This window comes from Meriones unguiculatus, chromosome 1 (genome assembly GCF_030254825.1).
Source record: "Meriones unguiculatus strain TT.TT164.6M chromosome 1, Bangor_MerUng_6.1, whole genome shotgun sequence".
NCBI classification, from domain to species: Eukaryota; Metazoa; Chordata; class Mammalia; order Rodentia; family Muridae; genus Meriones; species Meriones unguiculatus.
In genome coordinates this window covers 45,423,315-45,433,646 of record NC_083349.1, presented here as the reverse complement: position 1 = coordinate 45,433,646, position 10,332 = coordinate 45,423,315, and the positions used below count along the sequence as shown (strand labels likewise).

The 10,332-nt window shown below is 48.7% G+C and overlaps 1 protein-coding gene and 1 long non-coding RNA gene across 3 annotated transcripts in view; one reads left to right on the top strand and one right to left on the bottom strand.

Annotated features, from left to right (window-relative positions):
• Positions 1–261: 261 nt before the first annotated feature.
• Positions 262–4,863, bottom strand: LOC132655298 (uncharacterized). The gene is made up of 3 exons (XR_009593078.1): positions 4,683–4,863; positions 2,907–2,972; positions 262–1,183 (listed from the first exon to the last, which is right to left on the bottom strand). It is a non-coding gene; the product is annotated as an uncharacterized LOC132655298 (long non-coding RNA).
• The window catches only part of Ak3 (adenylate kinase 3), a 26,196-nt gene continuing 19,265 nt past the window's right edge, over positions 3,402–10,332 (top strand). The window contains exon 1 of one of the 2 annotated variants that reach the window (XM_060388139.1): positions 3,402–3,693. In XM_060388139.1, the coding sequence (XP_060244122.1) occupies positions 3,543–3,693 (151 nt within the window). In that variant the 5' untranslated portion in view covers positions 3,402–3,542. The remainder of the gene's footprint in view (positions 3,694–10,332) is intronic. The other variant, XM_021634238.2, reaches the window with a different exon arrangement.

Sequence of the window (10,332 nt, the reverse complement as noted above, 5' to 3'; positions counted from 1 at the left end):
ATGGTAACTATGGGATAATAGCTGTTGTTTTAAGTTGCTAAGTTTTGGGATAATTGGTTAAGTTGTAATACATAATTAATAAAGAGTCTCTGAGCCAGATTATTTTATTTCTGGTTTCTCATGTATTATCTCTGTACACACACACACACACACACACACACAACCACACACACACTGGCCTGGCCATGGGACTTGCTCTGGCCAATGAGGTATCACAAGGGTGAGGCAGAAAGAGATGTAAGAAAGATTTATTTCCACATCAACCCCCCGGCCCCCCAGGAACCCAGACAATGTAGAATCTGCAGCTCAGGGACGGATGGACAAACGGCCACTTCTCCAGGTTCTTCTAGCCACCCAGCCCAGTGGTAAGCCATGAGAAACCAGCACAAGAAGTTAAATCATGTGTGCAAAGCCAGGGATGGCTTCTATGGCAATAGGCCTCAGACACCTCACCTTTTCCAGGGTGGTTTCTGTCTCTTTCCCTGAGCACAGCATTAGCCATGGCTTCCCAGATGCTGAACCTGTCTATCCTTCATCCTCACTCACCCAGCTCATGCTGAGACAATGTGCACATATTCGTATTTCTGGAGCCAGTGTATTCATTTCCTAGGCCTGCTGTAGTACATTCATTTCCTAGGCCTTGGACTGTACTGCTTAAAGGATTTTCTCTCATAGTCTGGGAAACCTAGAGCCAAAAGCTAGGTATCAGCAGGGTTGGGAGTTCTTGAAAGGCCAGTTAAGAGAGAATAGTTCTTTGTCTTAAGGCATCCAGTGTTGCCAGCGCTCCTTGATGTTCCTTGGCTGGCAGCCCTTTAAGTCCAGTCTCTTGTCTGTTGCCACACACTGATCTCCCTAGGCCTTCGCATCACATCCGGTAGAGAAAATGACTGACCACCTCAGTGGGCCTCCCTAACTATGCCTGTAACAGCTCTTCTCTGAATAAGGTCACATTTGAAGGCACAAGGATCCAGTACCAACCACGCCTCCGCATTTTGGGGGAGATAGAGTTCAACCTGTGACACAAACCTATAGTCCCTGATCCACTCTGTACATTCCGCAGCCTTGATATATTGCAGTCTTTAATGTGGCAAAAACAGTAATCCTTCGTGTTCCATCAACAGACGCTTATGAATGCCTGCTACACACAGGGCGCTCATCTGGGCTTTCTTCGAGACGAATGAATCTGCGTAAACATTTGGCCATATGTAGTTTGGGTACCCTTGCTAGATTAAAATTTAAATTAAGATCTGTGTTTAGGATTCTGTCCTTATCAACAGTACAAGCTAAACAGGGAAACAAAGACTCACATAAATCAATGCCTGTGTGTGGCAAAATGACTGCCCTGTGCCCAGTTGCCAGGGCTCTTCCCAGTCTGGCAGCCTCTGGCATCAACAGTGGCCAAAGCTGACAAGCTTCTGTGGGCCAGGCAACGTGACCATGCCCTCCGATTCTCCCCACCTTACACCTCTAAACACCTGGCAGTTTGTATATTCATGTGGTTGCTCCTGTCCTCTCTCCTGAATAGGGTGCCAACTCCAAGAGAAACAACTACTGTAAATGCATGTTCTGTTCAGGTCAATGCCTGTGCGTGCTGTGGTGTGAGGGTGGTCCTTAGCTGCTCCATCCCCTGCTTGTTTGAACATCCCCCCCCCCACACACACACATAATAGAAACTTCCAAAGACTTAGTTTCAAGTGTCTCCGAGGACTGAAACCACAAATGTTCCCAACTTGGGAGATTAGAAGTGTTTTTCTCAACCATCAGGGTTTCTGGTTGTGGTTGCATAACCTGCTCTTGCCCGGACCTTTCCATTCCTGCCTGTTGTTTACTCGTTCCCTTCCTTTGCTTTCCTTGGGCTACTCCCATGCTCTGTTCCCAGCTCCACACACAGGCATTGGCTGTTGGATTTATTTATCTTTATTCCTTGTGCAGTAATAACTATGGGAGCGTCCCCCACGCTCCTTTACAGGGCCGTGTGCCTCACCTTGTCACCGGATCAGGTCCTCTCTCTGAGCACGTAAACTCCCCTTGCCTTTTTTTTTTTTTTTAATAATGTCTGCTTGGAAACTGGAAGGAGTTTTGAACCAGTCATTCGGCAGCCTCTGAGGGAGACAGTGTTGTTTCCTTTCGAGACTACTTACCCTCTTCCCTGTACCCAGCACAAAGAAACCATATCACACGGACAGTGGGCAGCGCTCTCTGGGAACTTTCCTGGTAGCTGGTTTTGTCCAGGCAACTCGCATACATTTTGACTCCACACTAATCTCCTGTGTCCGTTTTACAGATAAAATGCTGCTCAGTTAATTGTCTTCTGCTTTCTCTCCTACGTCACTTTCCCTGTGTATTTAGCTCAGTTTTCAGAGCCAAGGCCGGGGCTTCCTTGCTCCCTCCCATAATTTTTGTTGTTTGTTTCTTTTTTCAAGACAGGGTTTCTCTGGCTGTCCTGGAACTTATTCTGTAGACTCTGCTGGTCTGGAATTCAGATCTGCCCACCTCTGTCTCCCGAGTGAGCGGGCCACTACCTTCTGCTGTCTGTCTTTCTTTCTTTCTTTCTTTCTTTCTTTCTTTCTTTCTTTCTTTCTTCCTTCCTTCCTTCCTTCCTTCCTTCCTTCTTCTCTCTCTTTCTTTCATTGGCCATACTGTTTCAAACGGTCCTACTGTTTGCTTCCACTACAGGACTTAAACAAACAAACAAACAAACAAACAAACCTGCCCACAGTAGAAACTTGGTTTCTTTCAGCCCAGCATTCAGGGAGGTCCCTAAGAACAGTGGCACACAATAGGCACTGGGTAACTATTTCTGAAATAAATAGACTTCTGAAGGAACTAGTACTTTTGCCCCCTGTGAAGTAACAGTGGCAGCAACTTTTTGGTTCTGAAAGTGGATTCTGGGAGATAAGACACACCTTTCACGGACCGGTGACAATACTTCCCTTGATGAAAACTTCAGTGAGGAGGCTTCAAGGTCACCCCTGGAGGAGAAGGAAATGGGGTGAAAAGGGAGAGGGAAGAAGGTGAAGGGAGGATTGGTGTGAAAAGTTAGGGGGCTGTTAGTGAGCCAGGTGACTGAGGAGACACAAAATAGGGCGCTCTGCTTCCTGTTGGGACTGAGCAGGACAGGGCCTGCCTCTTAGAAAGGCCTAATTGTGAAAAACAAGAACACAGAGAAAATGAAATCCAGCCACCCAATCCAGAGATGCCGAGGGGAGACTAGAAGTGGAAGGGGGCGCTCAGAGGTTGTCCACCGTGGAGAATGCAGAAGGGCGCAGCCTACAGGTTGGGAGCAGGCAGCACAGGGCACGAGGGTCTGGGGATGCCGAGTGGCGTGGGGTGGGGCGAAGGGAGTGGGGTGCCGGGGCGCGGAGGGGGCGGCGCAGCAGCGGGCGGGGCGGCCCCGGGGGCCGTCGCTCACTTCCGGGAGAGCCGGGCGCCCTGGCCACCGCCCGCTCGCAGCTGCCAGCCCGCCGGGGCCGCGGAGCCTGTGAGCGCGCCGGCCAGGCCGCAGCCCAGCGTCTGCTCAGCTCCGGCCACCGTCCGTCACCATGGGGGCTTCGGGGCGGCTGCTGCGCGCCGTGATCATGGGGGCTCCGGGCTCCGGCAAGGGCACCGTGTCATCGCGCATCACCAAACACTTCGAGCTAAAGCACCTCTCCAGCGGGGACCTGCTCCGCCAGAACATGCTGCAGGGCACAGGTGGGAGCTCAGACAGAGGGCTGGCGGCGTACAATCGTCCTGCGGGGGCTCTGCGGGCCGGGGTCGAGGGTCCGGCGACGCGGGCACAGCGCTCCCCGACCTCGCCTGGGAAAGAGCCGCTGCGCCCCCCCCCCCGAAACCTCTGCTCTCCGCGGGCAGCTTCGCGTAGATTTGCGGGGGGGAAGGGACTAGGAAGTTCAAAGACTAAAGGAAAGCCCTTGGCTTTGTTTGAGCTCCTCCGACCCGGCTGGCAGCTGCTGGGGGGGTCCAGCCCCGGGAGCTGTGCCCGCCTCTCCACGTGTCCTAGGACGCAGAAGGCAGGCTTTGGCACCGCCAAGGCCGGCGTTCTTTCCAGCACCCCACCCCGGGCCCTCGGTAAGCTCCGTGGGACCTAGTAGTTCTGACCTTTTCTCTCTCCAAGGTCGAGTGACTCTCTTTGCAGTCACAAAAATTGGCTTAGGTTTTAGTGCCTTAGGCACGAAAGTTATCCTGGTACGCGGTTACGTAAACGGTTGTTACGTTTCTCCTGCCAGATTCTTCTAACACAGCAAAAAAAAAAAAAAAAAAAAAGTCAACAAACGACACTTCACAGTGGGTGGATTTGTGGTCAGTTCTGTTTTAAGAAAAGCCTTTTTGTTTGTTTGTTTGCTTAGATACAGTGTCATTCGATATAGCCAATGGAAACGGTAACTTAAACTTGGAATCCCCCTGCCTCAGCCTCCCTAGTGAATGCTGGAATTACAGGCGTCAGCCAGCCAACTAACAGCTGAAACCGTTTCTAAAAAGCTTATGCCAGATGTTTTCTCCACTGTGGCGTTGACCTGCAATTCCAAACTAGTGCCTATTTTAAAATTCACTTGACGCTTATTTACATAGAAATAATACCTGTAAAAGGTTTTTAAAAATAAAAGGAAGAAGAAAGTAAATGTCGGGGAGAGAAGGGAAGACAGAAATGCTTAAAGTAAAAAGCAAAGCTTCTTCGTTCCTACCTCAACCCAGTTCCTCAGAGAGAAACAATGTATTTCCTTGTGGCAGTGTCTCTGTGTACAAGCACATTTGTGCATCCTTGGAATACCACGTTACCATATGTTTCTATTTTTGCACTTCTCATGTAGCCGCTCATCCCAAGTGGAGACAATGTCCATTACGCTGTTTGTTTACCACCTGTTTGCTCAGTCGACCGCTATTTATTTAACCTGTCCACTCCCTCCCGATGAGCTGATTTCCAGGAATGGGTGGCATTTACTTTTGTTTGAAACACACTGATACTCAAATGGAAGGAGGAAAAAAAAATCAACCCACTGTTTTCAATTTCTTTGGTTGGAGTCCCTGGAACATGTTTTCATTATCTTCTAATGCTGACTATAAAAAATAATAAAGGTTGCAGTTAATTAAACTTTATCCAAAAGTTAAGTTATCTGACTCTTGCTGAATGTTCTTAGGGCAGCAGATTGCCGTGCTAGTTCCGGCAGGCAGTCCCCAGTCCAGGAGACTGCCTGGTTGCTTTGCCACTATCCAAAGTACAGAAGTCTTTAGGGATGACCCGCCTGCCCAGTCAGCGCTCCCCTGACTGTGGGTGGCAAAGAATGCTCACTGACAGGAAAACACAGAACATTTACCAAGAGTAAATGAAAGGGTATTTCAATACATTTTTGAAAAATGAAGAAACAATGCTCCTTGCTTCATTTTAACACCTGTAAGAGTTAGGCTGACCTCTCCTTTGTAACTATGTAACGTGGAAAGAGGCTAGAGAGTTGGGGCTGGAGGTGGGGGAAGGGACACACACAAAGAGGTTCAGCTGCCCACTCGGTAGTGCTTTGGTTTTTCCAAGACAGGGTTTCTCTGTGTAGCCTTGGCTGTCCTGGACTCACTTTGTAGACCAGGCTGGCCTCTAACTCACTGAGATCCGCCTGCCTCTGCGTCCCTGTATGCTGGGCGTAAAGGCTTGAGCCATTGGGCCGGGCAACCACTGAGTAGTTTTAATGGGCAGCTGTTTAATATCTTTTTTTTTTTTTTTTTTTTGACACAGAAAAGCAAGTACTTCCTTAAAACTTTGAAGCTTCATGATCAGAAGCAGGTCTTTTGTTTTAATAGGGTCTCACACAGTTGCTTGGAATTTGTATTAATCCTCTTTCTCCCCAGTGTTGGGATTGCGGATCAGACCCTGTTAGGAGAACTAAGGTTCAAGAGAGAAGTCTTTGCGGGTCAAAGTTCAAGGTACTCACTGGGCTGGTCGGTTTCTATTCAGCTGGGAAAAGTTACAGATCTCAGAGGGAAGTCCCATCTGGGCCCCTAAGGGATGGTTTCCACTGAGCCTGGCTTATCTAGCTGATGCCTGAAACCCAGAACTGGCAGGTCCTGGAATGTCCGGTCACTTGCTCTTCAAAAAAGTATGGGCAATTCCTTAGCAAGAACAGAAAATGAAGCCTCAGAGGCACCATGAGCTTGTTTTCACAGATGTTAATGGTAAAAACTACAATAGTTTTTACTAAGCAGTATCCGGCAGGTCCTGTAGGTCAGGACTGAAAATATATTCCCAATAAATACTTGTGGATTGGATATTTCCCACAAAATTAGGCAATTTGTTGTGAGCATGCTATCATATCAAGTCTCAGAGATCTACTTTCACGAAGGAAGATGGCACAATTAGTTTAAACTTTGCCCGTTATTGGCTGTTACATTTTTTTTTCAGTGCCAGAAACCACCTCTCGAGCTTTTTGCATGCTAAGGACACGCTGTGCCCCGGAGCTGGCTCTCCAGACCCCTATTTACTGGCGATTTATGCTGTTAACCATTCTTTGCTGCCATAAACAGTGCCGGACAGCTGGCAGCGACTTTACTTATTTTCCTTTGAGTAAATTCCAAGTGTGGACTTCCTAGGAGGTAGCCATCACTTCGTGAAAGTGCCCCTTTATAACCCCTGACTATCTAGTTTGAAATGTGTTGGGGGTGGGGTGGGGATCTGTTCCTTCTAGCAGGAATCTCTTTACTGCTAACCTATGCTGGACCTAGACATCCTCCTCAGCTCTACATTTGGTTTAAAATGCAAGACGTGAATAGTATTCATTGAAACAAAAAGTGAACGTGAGAAAAACAGTCTCAGAAGAGATTACCATGCCTCTGGGGACACTCATTGACCTGTTGACAGTAGCAGACGGGGGAAACCTTAGATCACCAGCCAGTGCAGTCAGGAGGGCTAGGGTCTGAGATTTACGTGGTTACTGTGATCCTCTCAATCCTTCATGGGAAAAATGAGTGCCATGGAGGTTGAAGGATTCCCTCAGTGGAAAACAGCCTTTCTGCACTCACCTGGGCCTCACGTACATATCCTGAAGCTGATATGACACAAAATTAATCATTTGGGTGGGTCCAGACAAGGGTGAGGTTCAAATTCACCAACTGCCACCTCCCACATACACAAAAACCGAAATGAAGTACCAGGGTGGAAACCCAGGCCCCGAGAGTCAATTTTATATTCTTGCCACAGCTCAGGACAGCCCATATAGAGGTTCATGATGTAATTTTAGATGAGTCTTACTTATTTCAAAGTGTATTTTTGGAAAGGAACTTGTAATTTTATGAACGATTTGGCTTCTTTAAAGGGCGTGTCGCTTAAGGGAAACGACATCATCGGTAATCATCTGTGGCAGCCTGAAGGTGAGCGCGTGGGCGGCACGGTCTGCTCTGGCTCCTTGGTGGGTGCTTCAGCTGTGACGCTGGACTAGAGGGCCCACCCTTGGAATCTCATGTGCTGGCATCTGTGTGTTGGGAGGGTCTTAATTCAGTAGATACACACGGGCCCCGGGTCAGCCCCCAAGCTTCCGCTGTGTGAACCCATGACCGATATATTGCAGTTCACCATTATGACGTAGCATAATTTTGTGGTTGGGGGTCACACACAGCATGGGGAAGGGGTCACAGCATCGGGAAGGTTGAGGACCACTGGCTCTGTGTGTTCTGTGCGTGATAACTCGTGTCCTTAGGTTCAGAACCTTCAACAGTGCTTTCTAGCAGCGTTGTCGCTCTGATTCACTTGCCCTGTAACCTCAACATTTAACATGTATGTAAGGTCCAGTGCACTTAGTGTGCCGCAGAGTTGCGTAGCTGTCACCACAACAGATTTTAGAACATTTTTATTGCCCACAAAGGAAACCTCATACCTATGAGTCACTCCCATGCCCTCCCACCCCGCCCAAGCCTCTGGCAACAATGCTCCATCTTTCAGTTCCCACATTCTGGACCCGACACAGAAATGGAATGATAGTCTATGGGCTTTTCTCTCTGGCTCCTTTCGCTTGGCATGGTAGTCTTCTTAATTATTTTTATTTGCTTAGTGTGTATATGTGTGTTTGTGTATATGTGTGCACACACACTATGTATGTGCAGGCCAGAGGACAGGTTGGGGGTGGGTGGATTGTCTCTCTCTGTCCTGTGGGTCCAGGAATCCGACGTAGGTTGTAAGGCTCAGTGGGAAGCTTCCTTGATCACTGGGCCGTGTCTGCTGGTTTTAGACTGTCTCACCGTGTTGCCCAGGCGGCTGTGTGCTCCCGAGCTCACTCAACTGATCCTCTTACCTCTGCCTCCTGAGTAGCTGAACCGCAGGGGAACGCCACTGTGCCCAGCTTAACTTGGGCTTTTAAAGATCCCCTCGCGTTGTGGTGTTAGTGCTTCACTACTTTTCACTGTGTTCTGTGGACGTTTTAGTTTGCTTAGTTGATACTTGAATTAGCTTCTCTTTTTCTTTTACTTTCTATCTAAATAATTCAGAGCAATCTTTCAAAAAAGGAGAGATTGGTATATGACTACTACAACAAAAAGTAAGCTTCTGCTATGTTCTTAGGGGTTCTGTTTTGTTTTGTTTTTTTTTCCTTTTTAGTATACAAAACAATCAGGTTTTTTTTTTGAGTTTTCATGCGTATGTGTCATTGTCATATGTCATTCATCCCCCTCAACCCACTCCCCTCCATGCATTTTTTTAAATAAAACATCATAGCCACAACTCAGCAGAATCCCGACCCCTGTCTGTCTGACCATATCCATCCACCCATCCGTGTGTGGGTCCAGAGGGCGGGATTGCACTGAAGGTGGTTACAGTCAGGCTGTGGGCGCGGGGTCTGGCGGGCACATGAGTCGCAGAGGCTGCCGGGACAGCAACACCGCAGGCTGGAGGGCTCAGACGGCAGAACTGGTTTTGGAGCCCGGAAGTCCAAGCTCGAGGCTCTGGGAGAGCTGGTTCGTGGTGGGGTGCGCCTTTCTGGCAGGTAACTAGCCACCTTCTTCTCACTTCGTTCCCCGGTGCCTTTCTTCTGTGCTCAGGTGCCTCCACTGGCTCTTCCTTGAGTTCACAGTTTCTGTCAGATTGAGGCCCCACCCTGTGACCCCCATTCAACCTTAATTACCTTCTTAAAGGTGAATATAGTCACATTAAGGGTTAGGTTAGGGTTTCAGTGTATGGACTTGGGACTGAAATAGCTCAGTCCAGAGCAGAATATAGACACGAGGGAGAGAGATGGGGGTGGGGGGTGGGGAAAGGAGGTGGTGGCTTATGACATGGAAGCCTAAAAGGGGAGATTTTCAGTTACTAGGAGGTTGGGGATAGCTTGCCATAAGAGTCCTTTAAAATTGCATCTGTTTTCATTGCTACAGTTCAAGACTAGACAGTGAAGTTTATTTTAAAAAGTTTGCCCAGTGCATTGTTATTGGGAGTCCCAGCGTCTGTGCCTGCACCTGGCAAAGGTCTGTGCTGGATTATCCTGTGCAGACTAGTGGGAGAGCAGGTGGATACACGAATAAGAGAGGAACCGTAATAAAGAGTCATCTGGAGCTCACTCCCGACATGGCCTGCCTCTGCCTCCCAGACTGCTGGGATTACAGGCCTGTGCCACTGCGAGCCGGTGCCGGATTTTATGAGTTCTGGCTCATAAACGTCTGGCCACCCGACACACATCTGTATCTTTTGATTGTTTATTTTGGATTAACGGCAGCTAAAACATGGTGGTGAGTCAGATTATATATCAAGGGGCGGAGCTAGGGACTTCTGCAGAAGTTAGGAGGGCCGCAGTATGTTAATCTCCCAGCAGGGGGCGTGCCTGGAGGGAGGGGAGCAAGTGGGGAAGGGAAGGGGTGAGCAGAAGACAGAGCGCTGGCTGGCACCCTGTGCATGCTGGGTAAGCAGCGTATCGCTGCCAGACCTGTGGAACTGGGCTGGAATCCTGTTTGGAAGCACACTGAGGAGGAAGCAGGCCAACCATAGGTGTGGAAGAGGGAGCCTTTCAAGAGGCATCACCTTCACTGGTGAAGGGAGTGGGTACGCGGTAGCTGGAGGGAGGAATGAGGGTAGGGGGAGATGTAGGGCTCAAATGAGAATTAAAAGAACATTCGTGGGCTTTATGACTCAGCCAGTAAGAGAATGGCTGCTCTGCCGGAGGATCAGGATTGATTCCCAGCTCACAACCATCTCACCACAGTTCCCGGGGATCTGAGGCCCTCTTCTGGCCTCTTTGGGAACTAGGTATGCACATAGTGCTCAGACATACGTGCAGAAAAAACACCCATACATGTAAGTTTTTAAAAGTGGTCAAAAGAGACAAATGAGGTCTACATGTATTATGCACATGGAACTTTCCAAAGGCTATTTTA